We start from the raw sequence: 21,812 nt of genomic DNA on the forward strand, positions 1-21,812 counted from the left end.
ATGCGAGAACAAAAACCAACCGTAAATAAATCCTTAAGACCCGTGTACATTGATCATAATTGGTAGCGTAATTTCGATTTTCACTCTGGTGACAGCTGATGGCCGGTCTCGTAGTACAGTCGTCAACTCGTACCACTTAACAACATGCCCGTTATGGGTTCAATCCCCAAATAGATCGCGCCGCCATACGTAGGACTGACTATTCTGCTATGGGGGGTAATCGATAAGTCACTGAAAGCTAACTCCACAAGTGGGTACAGGCAGGCCTTGACCGACAACGGTTGTTGAGCCAAAGAAGAAGAAGAAGAAGACAGCTGATGGAAGTTACTTTTTTGTCATCAATGAAATGGTCGTATCAGATCGCAAATTTAAGTTACTCTGTCATCGTTGTTGGATGCAAAAAAGCATGCCCAATTTACCTATCTACCAATTACAAAACTTTTTAGTTAAATTCATTAGCCGCGTTCAGACACGGCATATTCTGCTAGAAAATAGATGTCAAACACACTTTTTCACTGAGGTAAGGGAAGTCTAGCAGCCTGTGGCGATTCTTTTTCAAGCTATCGAAACTGTCCATCGCTGGATGAACAACAAAAATATTTGCTTGCAATGTTTTGACAGGCCGAGAGAAATGTAGGGTTTTTTTCGTGTTTAAACATTATTTTTGGATTGCTTTCAAGTTCGAAATGTTCTAACGGTTGTATATTGTGCATTTCTTACAACAAGAACCCGTTTTTAACCAATTATTGTGTTAAATTACGATAAGTGCATGCTGCTAAGATTCGTGGTATGTGAACGCAAAAATATTGGCTTCTTTTTTGACAATTTTGGAAGGGGAAAGGATCGCGTAGAAAGATATGGCTTGTGTGATCGTACGTATTGAAAAATAACATATTTTATGAAGCTGCCTAGAATTTTAAAGGCAAAATGCTTCGATTAGCAACTGCCAGATGTGGTAGTGAAAATCGAAATTACACTAGGCGAGTACGATAAATGTACCCGTGTCTTTACGATTTTCAATTCTTGTCATCAAAATTGTAGTAAACAACCCTTTTTATTGTTGTTTACACTAACAAGCGTTATTTTTTGGTTGTCATTTTGTTTTCGTTATGATGAATGTTTTGTTTTGTATGACAGCAGCCTATAATTATTATAAATTAAAAATGTAACACATTGTTGTTTAACTCAAACACTAACAGCATTCCAGTATTCCACCACAAGTCCTGACTAGTGATGGGAAAAATTAAGTTTTTTCGGAATCGATTCCGGCTAGCTCCGCTGTTTTCTGGTATCGATTCCAGAATCCAAATCGACTCCGGAATCGACTCAAGAATTGTTTCCGGAATCAGCTCCGGAATCGGTTCCGGAATCGACTCCGTAATCGGAATTGGAATTGGTTCCGACATTGAAATCGGCTCTCAAATCGGAATTGACTCCTAAATTAGAATCGACTTCCAAACGGAGTCAGTTTCGGCATCGCCATAAAAATAGACGTCTGGGTCAAATCATACTACGTATTGATAACCCAAAAAATTAAAATTTACTCGTAAAACATCCATTCTTATGGAGATTCAAGGACTGATTTCGCTTCTAAAACTTCTTTTTATCAATTCAAGAACTAATTCACATTCCAGAGCTAATTCTAATTATGGAGTCAATTATGATTCCTTTATCGGGACAAATTGCAATTCCCAGGTCAATTCCGATTCCGGAGCCGAGTCTGATCGCGGAATCGATTCCAGAGCTGACTCGAGAATCGGATCCGGAGTCAACTCTGGAGTCGGCTTCGGAGTCAACTCTGGAATCGGCTCCGGAATTGTCTCCGGAATTGGCTCCGGAATCGACTCCGGAATCGATTCAGGAATCGACTCCGAAATCGACTGCCGAATCGGATTCGATTCCAGCATCGGAATCGGCTCTGGAATTGATTCCGAACACGGAATCTGAATCGGGTAGTCCGGAGTAGGAAATCTTCAGCTAAGCAAAACTCAAGAACTGTTTTCGAATCCAATACCTCGAGACTAGAGAAGATGTCAACACGCTGTGTGTTAAGTATATAATCTGCAACTCTTATAGAAAGACGATTTGAAATTGTTCTGGAGCTTTCATTAAACTGAAGATATTCCACATAAAATCCTATGCTTGTCAAGATACGACGCATATTATTAGAAATTATCTGTGCAAACAATATTGGTTCGTTGACTGTCGCTCCAGTCGATAGTAACATTTTAATTTTTTTTTCTGTATCGACTGGCAAATGCGTAGTCTGTGGCACTCCATCCCAACAGATGATCTTTTGTGTTAATAGACTGAACGGACATCTTATTGAGCAACACATTTTCTATTTCAGCTAATGGATACGAAGCTGCCAAGTGAAGCGGCATTCGACCTACGGTATCTTTTGCCATTGCAGCTGATTGATTATTCGACAGTAGCTCGCGTACTAGATCTGGCGATTGATTTATGACAGCCATGTGTAGATCACATCCTTTGCTTTCTCTAAGAATTACTCGATTGAAGATGTCACGCATTTTTCTTGATTCATTATTCCAATATGACCACGAAAAGAAAAAGCTCTCGTTCTTCATACGATTCTTGTTCTCATTTAACCAGCAAGCCGCAAAGTACTCAGCAAATATTCTATGTGTGAATTGAGGAATGTCATCTCGAACTTCTTTGATCAACAAAGTCTTATGATTGCCTTTAACTATATGGTTCATACACTGGTAAGCTTCCTGATGTTCCAGGTCATTCAACACCTTAGCTGTATGTCGTTTGTCAAGCAAAAACAACCAAGCCAGCAAACCGTATTGTTGTTTGGTTAGCCAAGCCATATTTGTTGTATCTTGAGTTACATTCAGATTGATGGAGAAGCTGTCAGCTATCTCACGGTCATTCCAATGTAGCATGTTATCTAACAGATCGAACCAAATCATGTTGCAACATTTCAACAAATATTCCAAGATTTTATTGGAACGATTCCCTTCCTCATTAAACGCAACATAGTGAAACACATTTCAGCTATTTGCGGCGTTTACTGTAGCTGGGTGGAATCCTCGTACAATCAAACAATGCATCATGAAGAAACAGCCATTTTGAGCAGTCATATGAAGCAAATTTCGACCCTCATCGTCCACACCGTCCAGATCGGTGGAATTGTCGAGAAGATACAGAAATGCAGGCATCGACTTCTTATGACATACATCTTTACCTTTCGGAAGTAATCTCATGATCATTGCGATGAGTCTGTTGGTGATGGCCATTTTGGTCTTGAGATGAATGTATCTGAGCATGCGGACATTTCCCTCGTGAACTGAATAAGCCAAAAGAGCTTCGAGCACATATCCATTATAAAGGATGTCTTTTTCATCATACTCAGGCAATGGAAACCGAACGTTACTACAAGAAAGTACACAGCATACCTCAGGAGAAAGATCCTCGTCCAATGATGGCATGCTTGCAATACAATAGCCGTCAGGAATATCAGTTTCCTCATTCATCAGTATGTTTTGCTCGATGCAGAGATGATGAAAGATTGCTTTGAATGAAGTAAACTTATTTTTTTGTATCGTATATTTGAGAGCAGAAATATAGCCGACTATATTATTCATGTGAGGTAAAGGAATGTTATGATCTTCGATCAAATAAACAATTATATCATGAGCATCATTCTCCAATGCCAATTCAAACAAATGATTGGTTTCTTGTTGAAAAATTCTGGAACGATCGTTGATTTGAAATACAAATTGTTTGAATATTTCTAGGAAATCTTCAGCTAAGCAAAACTCAAGAACTGTTTTCGAATCCAATACCTCGAGACTAGAGAAGATGTCAACACGCTGTGTGTTAAGTATATAATCTGCAACTCTTATAGAAAGACGATTTGAAATTGTTCTGGAGCTTTCATTAAACTGAAGATATTCCACATAAAATCCTATGCCTGTCAAAGTATGACGCATATTATTAGAAATTATCTGTGCAAACAATATTTGTTCGTTGACTGTTGCTCCAGTCGATAGTAACATTTTAATTTTTTTTCTGTATCGACTGGCAAATGCGTAGTCTGTGGCACTCCATCCCAACAGATGATCTTTTGTGTTAATAGACTGAACGGACATCTTATTGAGCAACACATTTTCTATTTCAGCTAATGGATACGAAGCTGCCAAGTGAAGCGGCATTCGACCTACGGTATCTTTTGCCATTGCAGCTGATTGATTATTCGACAATAGCTCGCGTACTAGATCTGGCGATTGATTTATAACAGCCATGTGTAGATCACATCCTTTGCTTTCTCTAAGAATTACTCGATTGAAGATGTCAAGCATTTTTCTTGATTCATTATTCCAATATGACCACGAAAAGAAAAAGCTCTCGTTCTTCATACGATTCTTGTTCTCATTTAACCAGCAAGCCGCAAAGTACTCAGCAAATATTCTATGTGTGAATTGAGGAATGTCATCTCGAACTTCTTTGATCAACAAAGTCTTATGATTGCCTTTAACTATATGGTTCATACACTGGTAAGCTTCCTGATGTTCCAGGTCATTCAACACCTTAGCTGTATGTCGTTTGTCAAGCAAAAACAACCAAGCCAGCAAACCGTATTGTTGTTTGGTTAGCCAAGCCATATTTGTTGTATCTTGAGTTACATTCAGATTGATGGAGAAGCTGTCAGCTATCTCACGGTCATTCCAATGTAGCATGTTATCTAACAGATCGAACCAAATCATGTTGCAACATTTCAACAAATATTCCAAGATTTTATTGGAACGATTCCCTTCCTCATTAAACGCAACATAGTGAAACACATTTCAGCTATTTGCGGCGTTTACTGTAGCTGGGTGGAATCCTCGTACAATCAAACAATGCATCATGAAGAAACAGCCATTTTGAGCAGTCATATGAAGCAAATTTCGACCCTCATCGTCCACACCGTCCAGATCGGTGGAATTGTCGAGAAGATACAGAAATGCAGGCATCGACTTCTTATGACATACATCTTTACCTTTCGGAAGTAATCTCATGATCATTGCGATGAGTCTGTTGGTGATGGCCATTTTGGTCTTGAGATGAATGTATCTGAGCATGCGGACATTTCCCTCGTGAACTGAATAAGCCAAAAGAGCTTCGAGCACATATCCATTATAAAGGATGTCTTTTTCATCATACTCAGGCAATGGAAACCGAACGTTACTACAAGAAAGTACACAGCATACCTCAGGAGAAAGATCCTCGTCCAATGATGGCATGCTTGCAATACAATAGCCGTCAGGAATATCAGTTTCCTCATTCATCAGTATGTTTTGCTCGATGCAGAGATGATGAAAGATTGCTTTGAATGAAGTAAACTTATTTTTTTGTATCGTATATTTGAGAGCAGAAATAAAGCCGACTATATTATTCATGTGAGGTAAAGGAATGTTATGATCTTCGATCAAATAAACAATTATATCATGAGCATCATTCTCCAATGCCAATTCAAACAAATGATTGGTTTCTTGTTGAAAAATTCTGGAACGATCGTTGATTTGAAATACAAATTGTTTGAATATTTCTAGGAAATCTTCAGCTAAGCAAAACTCAAGAACTGTTTTCGAATCCAATACCTCGAGACTAGAGAAGATGTCAACACGCTGTGTGTTAAGTATATAATCTGCAACTCTTATAGAAAGACGATTTGAAATTGTTCTGGAGCTTTCATTAAACTGAAGATATTCCACATAAAATCCTATGCTTGTCAAGATACGACGCATATTATTAGAAATTATCTGTGCAAACAATATTTGTTCGTTGACTGTCGCTCCAGTCGATAGTAACATTTTAATTTTTTTTCTGTATCGACTGGCAAATGCGTAGTCTGTGGCACTCCATCCCAACAGATGATCTTTTGTGTTAATAGACTGAACGGACATCTTATTGAGCAACACATTTTCTATTTCAGCTAATGGATACGAAGCTGCCAAGTGAAGCGGCATTCGACCTACGGTATCTTTTGCCATTGCAGCTGATTGATTATTCGACAATAGCTCGCGTACTAGATCTGGCGATTGATTTATAACAGCCATGTGTAGATCACATCCTTTGCTTTCTCTAAGAATTACTCGATTGAAGATGTCAAGCATTTTTCTTGATTCATTATTCCAATATGACCACGAAAAGAAAAAGCTCTCGTTCTTCATACGATTCTTGTTCTCATTTAACCAGCAAGCCGCAAAGTACTCAGCAAATATTCTATGTGTGAATTGAGGAATGTCATCTCGAACTTCTTTGATCAACAAAGTCTTATGATTGCCTTTAACTATATGGTTCATACACTGGTAAGCTTCCTGATGTTCCAGGTCATTCAACACCTTAGCTGTATGTCGTTTGTCAAGCAAAAACAACCAAGCCAGCAAACCGTATTGTTGTTTGGTTAGCCAAGCCATATTTGTTGTATCTTGAGTTACATTCAGATTGATGGAGAAGCTGTCAGCTATCTCACGGTCATTCCAATGTAGCATGTTATCTAACAGATCGAACCAAATCATGTTGCAATATTTCAACAAATATTCCAAGATTTTATTGGAACGATTCCCTTCCTCATTAAACGCAACATAGTGAAACGCATTCCAGCTATTTGCGGCGTTTACTGTAGCTGGGTGGAATCCTCGTACAATCAAACAATGCATCATGAAGAAACAGCCATTTTGAGCAGTCATATGAAGCAAATTTCGACCCTCATCGTCCACACCGTCCAGATCGGTGGAATTGTCGAGAAGATACAGAAATGCAGGCATCGACTTCTTATGACATACATCTTTACCTTTCGGAAGTAATCTCATGATCATTGCGATGAGTCTGTTGGTGATGGCCATTTTGGTCTTGAGATGAATGTATCTGAGCATGCGGACATTTCCCTCGTGAACTGAATAAGCCAAAAGAGCTTCGAGCACATATCCATTATAAAGGATGTCTTTTTCATCATACTCAGGCAATGGAAACCGAACGTTACTACAAGAAAGTACACAGCATACCTCAGGAGAAAGATCCTCGTCCAATGATGGCATGCTTGCAATACAATAGCCGTCAGGAATATCAGTTTCCTCATTCATCAGTATGTTTTGCTCGATGCAGAGATGATGAAAGATTGCTTTGAATGAAGTAAACTTATTTTTTTGTATCGTATATTTGAGAGCAGAAATAAAGCCGACTATATTATTCATGTGAGGTAAAGGAATGTTATGATCTTCGATCAAATAAACAATTATATCATGAACATCATTCTCCAATGCCAATTCAAACAAATGATTGGTTTCTTGTTGAAAAATTCTGGAACGATCGTTGATTTGAAATACAAATTGTTTGAATATTTCTAGGAAATCTTCAGCTAAGCAAAACTCAAGAACTGTTTTCGAATCCAATACCTCGAGACTAGAGAAGATGTCAACACGCTGTGTGTTAAGTATATAATCTGCAACTCTTATAGAAAGACGATTTGAAATTGTTCTGGAGCTTTCATTAAACTGAAGATATTCCACATAAAATCCTATGCCTGTCAAAGTATGACGCATATTATTAGAAATTATCTGTGCAAACAATATTTGTTCGTTGACTGTCGCTCCAGTCGATAGTAACATTTTAATTTTTTTTCTGTATCGACTGGCAAATGCGTAGTCTGTGACACTCCATCCCAACAGATGATCTTTTGTGTTAATAGACTGAACGGACATCTTATTGAGCAACACATTTTCTATTTCAGCTAATGGATACGAAGCTGCCAAGTGAAGCGGCATTCGACCTACGGTATCTTTTGCCATTGCAGCTGATTGATTATTCGACAATAGCTCGCGTACTAGATCTGGCGATTGATTTATGACAGCCATGTGTAGATCACATCCTTTGCTTTCTCTAAGAATTACTCGATTGAAGATGTCACGCATTTTTCTTGATTCATTATTCCAATATGACCACGAAAAGAAAAAGCTCTCGTTCTTCATACGATTCTTGTTCTCATTTAACCAGCAAGCCGCAAAGTACTCAGCAAATATTCTATGTGTGAATTGAGGAATGTCATCTCGAACTTCTTTGATCAACAAAGTCTTATGATTGCCTTTAACTATATGGTTCATACACTGGTGAGCTTCCTGATGTTCCAGGTCATTCAACACCTTAGCTGTATGTCGTTTGTCAAGCAAAAACAACCAAGCCAGCAAACCGTATTGTTGTTTGGTTAGCCAAGCCATATTTGTTGTATCTTGAGTTACATTCAGATTGATGGAGAAGCTGTCAGCTATCTCACGGTCATTCCAATGTAGCATGTTATCTAACAGATCGAACCAAATCATGTTGCAATATTTCAACAAATATTCCAAGATTTTATTGGAACGATTCCCTTCCTCATTAAACGCAACATAGTGAAACGCATTCCAGCTATTTGCGGCGTTTACTGTAGCTGGGTGGAATCCTCGTACAATCAAACAATGCATCATGAAGAAACAGCCATTTTGAGCAGTCATATGAAGCAAATTTCGACCCTCATCGTCCACACCGTCCAGATCGGTGGAATTGTCGAGAAGATACAGAAATGCAGGCATCGACTTCTTATGACATACATCTTTACCTTTCGGAAGTAATCTCATGATCATTGCGATGAGTCTGTTGGTGATGGCCATTTTGGTCTTGAGATGAATGTATCTGAGCATGCGGACATTTCCCTCGTGAACTGAATAAGCCAAAAGAGCTTCGAGCACATATCCATTATAAAGGATGTCTTTTTCATCATATTCAGGCAATGGTAACCGAACGTTACTACAAGAAAGTACACAGCATACCTCAGGAGAAAGATCCTCGTCCAATGATGGCATGCTTGCAATACAATAGCCGTCAGGAATATCAGTTTCCTCATTCATCAGTATGTTTTGTTCGATGCAGAGATGATGAAAGATGGCTTTGAATGAAGAAAACTTATTTTTTTGTATCGTATATTTGAGAGCAGAAATAAAGCCGACTATATTATTCATGTGAGGTAAAGGAATGTTATGATCTTCGATCAAATAAACAATTATATCATGAACATCATTCTCCAATGCCAATTCAAACAAATGATTGGTTTCTTGTTGAAAAATTCTGGAACGATCGTTGATTTGAAATACAAATTGTTTGAATATTTCTAGGAAATCTTCAGCTAAGCAAAACTCAAGAACTGTTTTCGAATCCAATACCTCGAGACTAGAGAAGATGTCAACACGCTGTGTGTTAAGTATATAATCTGCAACTCTTATAGAAAGACGATTTGAAATTGTTCTGGAGCTTTCATTAAACTGAAGATATTCCACATAAAATCCTATGCCTGTCAAAGTATGACGCATATTATTAGAAATTATCTGTGCAAACAATATTTGTTCGTTGACTGTTGCTCCAGTCGATAGTAACATTTTAATTTTTTTTCTGTATCGACTGGCAAATGCGTAGTCTGTGACACTCCATCCCAACAGATGATCTTTTGTGTTAATAGACTGAACGGACATCTTATTGAGCAACACATTTTCTATTTCAGCTAATGGATACGAAGCTGCCAAGTGAAGCGGCATTCGACCTACGGTATCTTTTGCCATTGCAGCTGATTGATTATTCGACAATAGCTCGCGTACTAGATCTGGCGATTGATTTATGACAGCCATGTGTAGATCACATCCTTTGCTTTCTCTAAGAATTACTCGATTGAAGATGTCACGCATTTTTCTTGATTCATTATTCCAATATGACCACGAAAAGAAAAAGCTCTCGTTCTTCATACGATTCTTGTTCTCATTTAACCAGCAAGCCGCAAAGTACTCAGCAAATATTCTATGTGTGAATTGAGGAATGTCATCTCGAACTTCTTTGATCAACAAAGTCTTATGATTGCCTTTAACTATATGGTTCATACACTGGTAAGCTTCCTGATGTTCCAGGTCATTCAACACCTTAGCTGTATGTCGTTTGTCAAGCAAAAACAACCAAGCCAGCAAACCGTATTGTTGTTTGGTTAGCCAAGCCATATTTGTTGTATCTTGAGTTACATTCAGATTGATGGAGAAGCTGTCAGCTATCTCATGGTCATTCCAATGTAGCATGTTATCTAACAGATCGAACCAAGTCATGTTGCAATATTTCAACAAATATTCCAAGATTTTATTGGAACGATTCCCTTCCTCATTAAACGCAACATAGTGAAACACATTCCAGCTATTTGCGGCGTTTACTGTAGCTGGGTGGAATCCTCGTACAATCAAACAATGCATCATGAAGAAACAGCCATTTTGAGCAGTCATATGAAGCAAATTTCGACCCTCATCGTCCACACCGTCCAGATCGGTGGAATTGTCGAGAAGATACAGAAATGCAGGCATCGACTTCTTATGACATACATCTTTACCTTTCGGAAGTAATCTCATGATCATTGCGATGAGTCTGTTGGTGATGGCCATTTTGGTCTTGAGATGAATGTATCTGAGCATGCGGACATTTCCCTCGTGAACTGAATAAGCCAAAAGAGCTTCGAGCACATATCCATTATAAAGGATGTCTTTTTCATCATATTCAGGCAATGGTAACCGAACGTTACTACAAGAAAGTACACAGCATACCTCAGGAGAAAGATCCTCGTCCAATGATGGCATGCTTGCAATACAATAGCCGTCAGGAATATCAGTTTCCTCATTCATCAGTATGTTTTGTTCGATGCAGAGATGATGAAAGATGGCTTTGAATGAAGAAAACTTATTTTTTTGTATCGTATATTTGAGAGCAGAAATAAAGCCGACTATATTATTCATGTGAGGTAAAGGAATGTTATGATCTTCGATCAAATAAACAATTATATCATGAACATCATTCTCCAATGCCAATTCAAACAAATGATTGGTTTCTTGTTGAAAAATTCTGGAACGATCGTTGATTTGAAATACAAATTGTTTGAATATTTCTAGGAAATCTTCAGCTAAGCAAAACTCAAGAACTGTTTTCGAATCCAATACCTCGAGACTAGAGAAGATGTCAACACGCTGTGTGTTAAGTATATAATCTGCAACTCTTATAGAAAGACGATTTGAAATTGTTCTGGAGCTTTCATTAAACTGAAGATATTCCACATAAAATCCTATGCCTGTCAAAGTATGACGCATATTATTAGAAATTATCTGTGCAAACAATATTTGTTCGTTGACTGTTGCTCCAGTCGATAGTAACATTTTAATTTTTTTTCTGTATCGACTGGCAAATGCGTAGTCTGTGGCACTCCATCCCAACAGATGATCTTTTGTGTTAATAGACTGAACGGACATCTTATTGAGCAACACATTTTCTATTTCAGCTAATGGATACGAAGCTGCCAAGTGAAGCGGCATTCGACCTACGGTATCTTTTGCCATTGCAGCTGATTGATTATTCGACAATAGCTCGCGTACTAGATCTGGCGATTGATTTATGACAGCCATGTGTAGATCACATCCTTTGCTTTCTCTAAGAATTACTCGATTGAAGATGTCACGCATTTTTCTTGATTCATTATTCCAATATGACCACGAAAAGAAAAAGCTCTCGTTCTTCATACGATTCTTGTTCTCATTTAACCAGCAAGCCGCAAAGTACTCAGCAAATATTCTATGTGTGAATTGAGGAATGTCATCTCGAACTTCTTTGATCAACAAAGTCTTATGATTGCCTTTAACTATATGGTTCATACACTGGTGAGCTTCCTGATGTTCCAGGTCATTCAACACCTTAGCTGTATGTCGTTTGTCAAGCAAAAACAACCAAGCCAGCAAACCGTATTGTTGTTTGGTTAGCCAAGCCATATTTGTTGTATCTTGAGTTACATTCAGATTGATGGAGAAGCTGTCAGCTATCTCATGGTCATTCCAATGTAGCATGTTATCTAACAGATCGAACCAAGTCATGTTGCAATATTTCAACAAATATTCCAAGATTTTATTGGAACGATTCCCTTCCTCATTAAACGCAACATAGTGAAACACATTCCAGCTATTTGCGGCGTTTACTGTAGCTGGGTGGAATCCTCGTACAATCAAACAATGCATCATGAAGAAACAGCCATTTTGAGCAGTCATATGAAGCAAATTTCGACCCTCATCGTCCACACCGTCCAGATCGGTGGAATTGTCGAGAAGATACAGAAATGCAGGCATCGACTTCTTATGACATACATCTTTACCTTTCGGAAGTAATCTCATGATCATTGCGATGAGTCTGTTGGTGATGGCCATTTTGGTCTTGAGATGAATGTATCTGAGCATGGGAACATTTCCCTCGTGAACTGAATAAGCCAAAAGAGCTTCGAGCACATATCCATTATAAAGGATGTCTTTTTCATCATACTCAGGCAATGGAAACCGAACGTTACTACAAGAAAGTACACAGCATACCTCAGGAGAAAGATCCTCGTCCAATGATGGCATGCTTGCAATACAATAGCCGTCAGGAATATCAGTTTCCTCATTCATCAGTATGTTTTGTTCGATGCAGAGATGATGAAAGATGGCTTTGAATGAAGAAAACTTATTTTTTTGTATCGTATATTTGAGAGCAGAAATAAAGCCGACCATATTATCCATGTGAGGTAAAGGTATGTTATAATCTTCGATAAAATAAACAATTATATCATGAGCATCATTCTCCAATGCCAGTTCAAACAAATGATTGGTTTCTTGTTGAAAAATTTTGGAACGATCGTTGATTTGCCATACAAATTGTTTGAATACTTCCTGGATACCTTCACTTATGCAAAACTCAAGAACTGTTTTCGAATATGTTTCATCATGACGAGAGAAAATGTCAACGCGCTTTTCGTTAAGTATATTTTCGACCACTTGAATGTTAAGACTTTCTGCAAATTTTCTGGAGCTTTCATTTGACCGAAGATATTTCCCGTAAAATTTAATGCAACATAACAACGAAGACAGTTGGTTGGAAAGTATCTGTTGAAGAAGTATGTGTTCATCGACTGTTGCTCCAGCTGCCAATATTCTTTGAGCTATTTCTGAATATCGACTGGCAAATGCGTAGTCTGTGACACTCCATCCCAATAGGTGATCTTTTGTGTTAATGTACTGAATGGACATTTTTTTGAGCAACAAGTTTACTATATTCAGTGATTGGTACGTAACTGCCAAGTGAAGCGGCATTCGACCTACGGTATCTTTTGCCATTGCAGCTGATTGATTATTCGACAATAGCTCGCGTACTAGATCTGGCGATTGATTTATAACAGCCATGTGTAGATCACATCCTTTGCTTTCTCTAAGAATTACTCGATTGAAGATGTCACGCATTTTTCTTGATTCATTATTCCAATATGACCACGAAAAGAAAAAGCTCTCGTTCTTCATACGATTCTTGTTCTCATTTAACCAGCAAGCCGCAAAGTACTCAGCAAATATTCTATGTGTGAATTGAGGAATGTCATCTCGAACTTCTTTGATCAACAAAGTCTTATGATTGCCTTTAACTATATGGTTCATACACTGGTGAGCTTCCTGATGTTCCAGGTCATTCAACACCTTAGCTGTATGTCGTTTGTCAAGCAAAAACAACCAAGCCAGCAAACCGTATTGTTGTTTGGTTAGCCAAGCCATATTTGTTGTATCTTGAGTTACATTCAGATTGATGGAGAAGCTGTCAGCTATCTCACGGTCATTCCAATGTAGCATGTTATCTAACAGATCGAACCAAATCATGTTGCAACATTTCAACAAATATTCCAAGATTTTATTGGAACGATTCCCTTCCTCATTAAACGCAACATAGTGAAACACATTCCAGCTATTTGCGGCGTTTACTGTAGCTGGGTGGAATCCTCGTACAATCAAACAATGCATCATGAAGAAACAGCCATTTTGAGCAGTCATATGAAGCAAATTTCGACCCTCATCGTCCACACCGTCCAGATCGGTGGAATTGTCGAGAAGATACAGAAATGCAGGCATCGACTTCTTATGACATACATCTTTACCTTTCGGAAGTAATCTCATGATCATTGCGATGAGTCTGTTGGTGATGGCCATTTTGGTCTTGAGATGAATGTATCTGAGCATGGGAACATTTCCTTCGTGAACTGAATAAGCCAAAAGAGCTTCGAGCACATATCCATTATAAAGGATGTCTTTTTCATCATATTCAGGCAATGGTAACCGAACGTTACTACAAGAAAGTACACAGCATACCTCAGGAGAAAGATCATACATCATACAACATTCCTCGAATGGTGGCATGCTTGGAGTACAATAGTCATCAGGAATATCAGTTTCCTCATTCATCAGTATGTTTTGCTCGATGCAGAGATGATGAAAGATTGCTTTGAATGAAGTAAGCTTATTGTTTTGTATCGTATATTTGAGAGCAGAAATAAGACCGACCATGCTGTTCATTTGGGGTAGAGCAATGTTACGATCTTCGATCAAATAAACAATTACGTCGTGAGCATTGTTCTCTAGTGCCAGCCGGGCGAATCGTTTTAATTCTTTATCAGAAATCTTGGATGGATCGTTGATTTGCAATACAAATTGTTTGAATATTTTTAGAAAGTTTTTAGTTATGCAAAATTCAAGAACTGTTTTCGAATCCAATACCTCGAGACGAGAGAAGATATCAACACGCTGTTTGTTAAGTATGTGATCCACCACTCGAATGAGAAGACGATTTGCAATTGTTCTTGAGCATTCATTTGACTGAAGATATTCTCCATAAAAATAAACACCATACAACAGTTGATATAAGTTGTTTGAAAGTATCTGTTGAAGAAGTATGTGTTCGTTGACTGTTGCTCCGGTTAATACTATTTTTTTAGCTATTTCAATGCATCGGATGGCGAATGCGTAGTCTATGGCACTCCATCCAAACAGATGATCTGTTGTGTTAATAGACTGAACGGACATCTTATCGAGTAACAAGTTAACTATATTCAGTGATGGGTACGTAACTGCCAAATGAAGAGGATATCGACCAAGATCATCTTTCACCAATACGGTTGATGGATTTTTCGACAGTATCTCGCTTACTATAGTGGTGGATTGATTTACAACGGCCATGTGAAGATCACATCCTTTGCTTTGTTGTAGAATTATTCGGTTGAAAAAGTCCCGCATTTTGTGTAAATGAACTATCCAAAATGACCACGAATGGAAGAAGCTCTCATTTCTCATACGTTGCTTGTTTTCGTTCATCCAGCAAGCTGCAAAGTACTCAGCAAATATTCTATGAGTGAACTGAGGAATTCCATCATAAGCTCCAGTAATGATTCCAGTTTTTTCAATTCCATTATGCACTTCGTTAATAATTTTTTTACTTCTCACGATGTCATGTGATGTCAATAGCATATTTACCTGATTTTGCTCAAACATTACAAGCATTGCTGATAAAATATGCCGTTTTTTAACGTTTTCACAAAACCTTTCATGGACCGCTTGCTGATGAGGATTTAAAAGGGCCATCTCTGTCAAACCAGCTTTATGAATGCTTAAAATTTTTAGTTTCTGCTTGATGAAATCTTCGATTTGATCTAAAATATTAGCATTTGTTTGTATTAGATATGCTTTAGGTACAATGCAGCGTTTAAAGTCCACGTTATTTCTTGCAATTGGTAGATTTATAACGCATGCCATATGAAGAAGCAAGGGTATTCGCTTTAAATCCTTCAAATAGTGTACCATCCAATGATATTGAAACCCTAAAATCTTGTGCCGCTTGTTTGCATCGCAATGTGTGTAATCCTCTAGCTCATGCATCAAATAATTATGAACAAACTGCAGCTGATCGTACTGTGATAATTGTTTAAGACAATACATTCTATTGTTAGAAAATGTACTTTCTAACTGTTGTATGTAATCATACGGCCTTGTTGAGATGAACAGAGTTCGAATACCTTCCAAACTTGCAACCCTTGCAAATAATTGCACTACGAACTCTTTATAAAAAGGAGCAGTTTCATCAAGTCCATCGAACAAGATAATCAGTTGTTTTTGATTGAATTTTTCCTGGAAAATCTTCAGCTCGATCAACTGTGCCCATGTAAATTTTGACGTGTTTGCTTTACGCGTGTTGACATAAATTTTGCCGTTAACTAAAGTAAATAGGTCTGCAGCTCGATCAGCTTGATTTCGGAAAACATCAGTCGCTTTGATCCAAAAACTGTAAACGTTCGAAACGAAATGCGTGAGATGGATTAAACGATACAGACATCTTAAGATTGCAGTATCATCAAGCAACTTAATGTCAGAGTTTTGCCATCTTTTGTAATCCGTGCAATACTGTGAATCGTTAATTCGAATCACATAATGTGCAGGGTTAGCGATCGATAGAGCATGTGCAAGCCACGTGAAATACGTTGACTTTCCCGTTCCTGCTTCATCGAGTAAGATGTGTACTTTCTCTTCGTTGTGCTGCGTGAAAACATCAGGAACGGTATACTGTACATCATCATTTGCAGATGAAACTGATTTGAGCATTTGAAAAAACTGGGGCTACTAAATCGAAACTCGTCAAACGATATTTCGTTTTTGTACAGTGGACAAAAGAAAACATCGGTTTCCTCCTGTTCTTTTGCATGGTTTTCATTTTCTGTCGAGTATGGAACGACTGTGCGTGGAATATACAGATGCTTGATTGCATCAAAGTTTTTTTCCTTCGATTCAATATATGCTATATTATCGAGCTCATAATAGTTGTCCAAAAAGATACACACGAAGCTTAAGCTATCATCGTCATTCAAAATGCCACTCGGCGATATCGTGGTTCCAAAAATATTTAAAGTTGTATTGGAACGTTTTGCATACAACTGTAGTCTTGCCTCTTCGGTAAGATCGCGTACGATGAAACAATCTTCATCTTGGCATGCTTCGAGTACTTCTTCGACTACTATTAACTTTAGCTTATGTTCTTTAGTATATCTTTGAATTTCTGGCAGCATCGATTTCTTCGACTGATCGATGGTCATTATAATGGTGTAAGAGTAGGAATCTACCTCTAAAATGAACTCGATTAATTTACGAAGTACATCGCATATATTTTCCTCAAAATCTTTCGCTGCATAGTGTATGAATAATGCATTGCATTGAACCAATTCAATTGTTTGTGATGCAACAAGAGAATACACTATTATATCCCTTGTTGTGTGATATTGGTAACGTTCATAAGCAGACTCATTACTGAGAAATTTATACAGCTTAGTGTCTTGAAGTCGATCTGATCGAACATCTATGTATCGATAGTTAGACTTCCATTGGTTAAGGTTAGACTGTGATTCTATTTGGAATCTAGAAAAGTAATGGTTCACCCTCATACTGACAAACTGTTGTTTTAAATAGTCTAAATCCATAGGAATAGGTTGGGACAACTTCATTGAATCAAACAGTCGCATGAACAGCATGTTATGCGTTGTCATTCTATCGTCGACCCAGTGTGGCATTATTTCTAGAACACTGTTGTACAGCTGTTCCCCGTTTAATGACCCACAAACAAGCATAAACTCTTGGTAAAATTGCTGTATAACACGATCCACCTTCTTGAAGAAACATGATTCGTCGTGCATTGAAGTCGGTGTTTCCATGGTACCTGATTGAAAGAAGGACTTATTGATCATGAATTGCATCGATTCCCAGATGGCGCTTCTATCATCACACTGCTTTGCTCTTATAAGCCTTTCATATTCTCTATGAAGAACAGCTCGAAGCTTCCCCATTATTGATGACTCACAAGCAGTTAGTAATTGTTGGCTTAGTTTAAACTTCCCTGTTCCTCCTTCAAGCTCCTCGACGCATATAGAAATCAGATCGGCGTAAACGTTTAACGAAGAATAATTTGAGTTAACTTCTTTGTTGTAACGAACATGCAATACGAGCATCTGTCCTAGCTTTTCTATACTAGCTTGCCGCAATTCATCTGCCAGCGTATTAAATTGCTCCTTACTGAAGCTGTAACACGTTGCTCCAATATCGTCGCAAAAGGAAAGTACATCGCTGCTGTCCAGTGGTCGTAGTGTTAATTTTTGTTTGAGTTTGTTGTCGATCGTTGCATTAGTGCACAGAAGGTAAGTATGCGAACCTGGGGACAATGTTTCATATCCTTCCAGGTACGAAATAAAGTACATGGGAATTGAAAAGGTACCGTTGGAGTTCCATTTCGTGAGCAGCGTTCCTTCCGTAATGGCTGGTTGCTCTTTTCGCGTTGGCGTGTACGGATGATTTGGGTGGATTTTTTTAGATTTCGTTGGCTTTTTGGGTGGTTGTTTATGTTTAGCTTGTATGAAAACCGTACCTTTCGATTTCGCTAGTGATGAGTAGCGAAACACCAGGTCGTCGAATTTTCCTGCATCTGCTACCTCCATCTTCAACTCAAATTGAGGCAACTTTCCTTGGCGGTGCAAAGAGTAGGCACGAAAAAGAATGATCATCGTCAATCGAATGTGGTAAGCCACGCCGTGTAAGGGGGATCTTTTGCTGCCTGACTCCATGTTGCATTGGAACTAGAAGTAGTGTGGAACATAGAATGCGCATTTAATAATGTATTATCTGTTTGAGGTTAGATTATATGGATTGGAGGCGTTTATGTACCTTCTGAACCTTAGGAAATGATGAACTTAGTTGCCAGAAAAATCGCCACGACAAGTTTTTTTTTTTGCAAGTCCTTGGTTTGTTAGAAACGTCTCAGTTTTGGAACAAAATCACAAAAAAATTGTTGAGTTATACAAACACCTTTTTTAGGATGTTGCTACTGATGATCCTGCAATATTTGATAAAAAGAAAAAAAATACATGATGCATGTTGTTTGATAAATAAAAAATCGCTCGTACGAGTAGCAACGCTAACAAATTCTTTGGTTAGTTATTGTCAACGAACAAGCAACGGAAGCAATCACTAAAACAGTTTAAAACAGCTACGTGTACACAGTGCATATGTTTGTTTGCTTATCCTTTTCCTTTTTACTAGAAAGAAGCATCCAAAAGCCTAACAATGGATAGCTTACATGGCCCGAAAAAAATCGATTTCGAGAAAATGTTAGCCTTCCCCTTTCTTCTTCTTTGGCACCACAACCGCTGTCGGTCAAGGCCTGCCTGTACCTCAGTGTAGTGAAGTGAGCTTGGCCTTCAGAGACTTATTTGTTACCATAGCAGGATAGTCAGTCCTACGTATGGAGCAGTGGCGATTTTAACGGTAAGCAAAGTAAGCAAAGTAAGCCCCGTCGATGAGGGGCCCCGCAGATCTTTAGACCAGCATCTATAACAGTTGATAGAATATGCAACTGTATCGCCCCGTGGGCGATGTACGTTGGAAACCCTGAACGCACAATGTCAGCGAAACACAATGTTTAGCGATAACCGGGCCGATAATCTGAATGTTGCGAAAAAGTACTCAAAGAAAATTCCGTAAATAATTCTTGGTGGCAAAAAACACAAAATTAGTTTTATTCTCCTGAGTAACAGGCGCGAAAAGAGGCCAGAGATTCGTCCTCCGGTCCTTTTATCCTCTCTCTTCCTCCCGCCATCGCAATTCAATCGCGATGGAGTTTTCTTCTGCTGAGTAGCATAACTCTACAACAGTTCCCTCTCTACACATTTGCGGTGTACTCACAACACTGATGAATAAAGTGGAAGGTGGAATTTACTTACTCAATACAGTTTAGGATACTTCTAACAAAGTTAGTCAATCTGAATCACAAGTAATGAACTTTCAATGTCAACGTATTGTTTTCAAAATTCACACAGAACTGCATTATTGCCTATAAATGTGAAGAAAGACACAATTCACATCTTCACATAGAAGATGAAATTCATCCCATAACAACATCTATATCACTATTGCTCATTCCTATTTCTTGTTGCGTGCACTTCAACTGTTTGTATGGAACTTAGCGCTGTTTTGGCTTATACCAACTGTCATTAGGTCGTGAAATTAACCAGAACTCGTAAAATATCGTTATCTGATATTTGCACCATTTATTGTGGCCATTCGTACCAAGGCGACGCTGTAAAATTGATAAACGCTGTAAATGATAACAACGAAAGATTATCAAAAGTACTCTTGCTTGAATAGCTGAAAAACAATATACATACTAGTGATGGGTAAAAAGAATTGATTCATTAGTATGAGTTATCATGAATTGCATCGATTCCCAGATGGCGCTTCTATCATCACACTGCTTTGCTCTTATAAGCCTTTCATATTCTCTATGAAGAACAGCTCGAAGCTTCCCCATTATTGATGACTCACAAGCAGTTAGTAATTGTTGGCTTAGTTTAAACTTCCCTGTTCCTGTTGTTTCGCAGTGGTTTTACCCTCCTTCAAACTGCATCCACGCCTCACAATCGGAACTCTGATCCTCGACCAGCTACTGGTAGAAAGCGGAGGCGTATAATCGAGGATTCGGCATCTCCTGGTGTAAACAAAATTGTAAACAGTCGCGGCAACACCCTTTGTGCCGCGTCATCGCCAAACGCATACACCAACACCACGATTGCCGTCCAGCCGGCACCTACACAACCGCATGAACTGGTGGGAACCGATCCGTTATCATCACCGCTTCAAGCTGCACCTCGTGAGCCATTCACAGATAGGATCTGGATCCGCCTATCCCGCTTATCAACGGCCGTCACTGTGGAACATGTGGTCGCTTCTGTAAAGCGTCGCTTAGCCACCGATAACGTTATAGCGTATTGCCTGCTGAGAAGAGGGGTTAGTGTGGACAGCATGAATTGGCTTTCATTCAAAGTGAGGGTCCCGGCTATCCTTCGTGATGCGGCACTCACACCATCCACCTGGCCCGTCGGTATCGGTGTACGTGAGTTTTTTCAATCCCGTCAACACGACCACCAAACCTCATCTCCTATAGCCACCCGAAACCGCTTTACTACACGCACACCAGCTACTAGTACTGAACACCGCTACACCACACGCACACCAACAACGACTCACCGTTTAGCCGCACGCACGTCTACTCCACCTGATCCTGAAACAACATCATCACAACAGTGTCACCCCCCGGTGAATGATACCTTGGAAGCACCCAACTCAACACTTGTTTCTGGACCGCCCCAAAACCACCGTGCTTCATCTCCGCACCTACACCAGTCTACAATCGATCGCTTTTTTCTCAACTAGACGAAGTTCCGCTCATTGCACGCAACAAACACGCCAAGCCTCATGCTCTGACAACGCAGCTCAATTGACTTACCGTTTACCCGCTTTATCCAACCGCCACAATGACAACGCTACCGCTGAGTATTTAACACTTTGACCGCCGGCCTGACGTCACAGTTTTTGAGTGAGCACGTAGCGCATGGCAAGAGAGCGATGAGAGCGACAGTTTCTCGTGCAATTGTTATCACTCTTTTGTTTCATTGCGATAAGCGGCGTAGCACATGTCGTTCTCGTTCTCTCTTTCCTACCTCTTTCGTTCTCAAGAGAATCACTGAGCGTCAGATAGAGAGCTGAGCGGTGAACAAAGCCGTCATGCGATTTCATATGACGCGGCGCTTAAAGTGTTAAGCTGCTATTATCAAAACGTTAGAGGTTTGCGTACTAAAACAAAAGAATTTCACTTACCTGTATCGGAGGCTGACTTCGATCTCATCGCACTCACGGAAACTTGGCTTGTTGACAACATTCCATCTGCTCTTCTCTTCAACAACAACTTCTCTGTTTACCGCTGTGATCGCTCTCTCAGCGGCTCTAGCTCTCGCGGTGGTGGTGTTTTGCTAGCCGTTTCTAACGCATACGAGTCGATAGAATTACCTTCCCGTGATCGTTCTCTCGAGTATATTTGTGTGCGCGTCGCCTGTA

General features: G+C 39.1%; 1 protein-coding gene and 1 pseudogene across 2 annotated transcripts; one reads left to right on the forward strand and one right to left on the reverse strand.

The window, feature by feature from the left end:
• Nucleotides 1–220: 220 nt before the first annotated feature.
• On the reverse strand, nucleotides 221–21,241 carry LOC120895720. 2 transcript variants are annotated; one of them, XM_040299288.1, is made up of 3 exons: nucleotides 21,205–21,241; nucleotides 18,588–18,756; nucleotides 221–18,499 (listed from the first exon to the last, which is right to left on the reverse strand). In XM_040299288.1, the coding sequence occupies exon 3, from the start codon at nucleotides 16,482–16,484 to the stop codon at nucleotides 4,815–4,817; it is 11,670 nt and encodes a 3,889-aa protein (XP_040155222.1). In that variant the 5' UTR covers nucleotides 16,485–18,499; nucleotides 18,588–18,756; nucleotides 21,205–21,241; the 3' UTR covers nucleotides 221–4,814. The 2 variants fall into 2 exon arrangements, with proteins under 2 accessions (XP_040155222.1, XP_040155223.1); XM_040299289.1 differs by lacking the exon at nucleotides 21,205–21,241 and adding an exon at nucleotides 19,643–20,344.
• On the forward strand, nucleotides 20,235–21,131 carry LOC120894074 (annotated as a pseudogene).
• Nucleotides 21,242–21,812: the final 571 nt, after the last annotated feature.

The sequence above is a fragment of the Anopheles arabiensis genome, chromosome 2, assembly GCF_016920715.1.
Source record: "Anopheles arabiensis isolate DONGOLA chromosome 2, AaraD3, whole genome shotgun sequence".
Lineage (NCBI taxonomy): Eukaryota > Metazoa > Arthropoda > Insecta > Diptera > Culicidae > Anopheles > Anopheles arabiensis.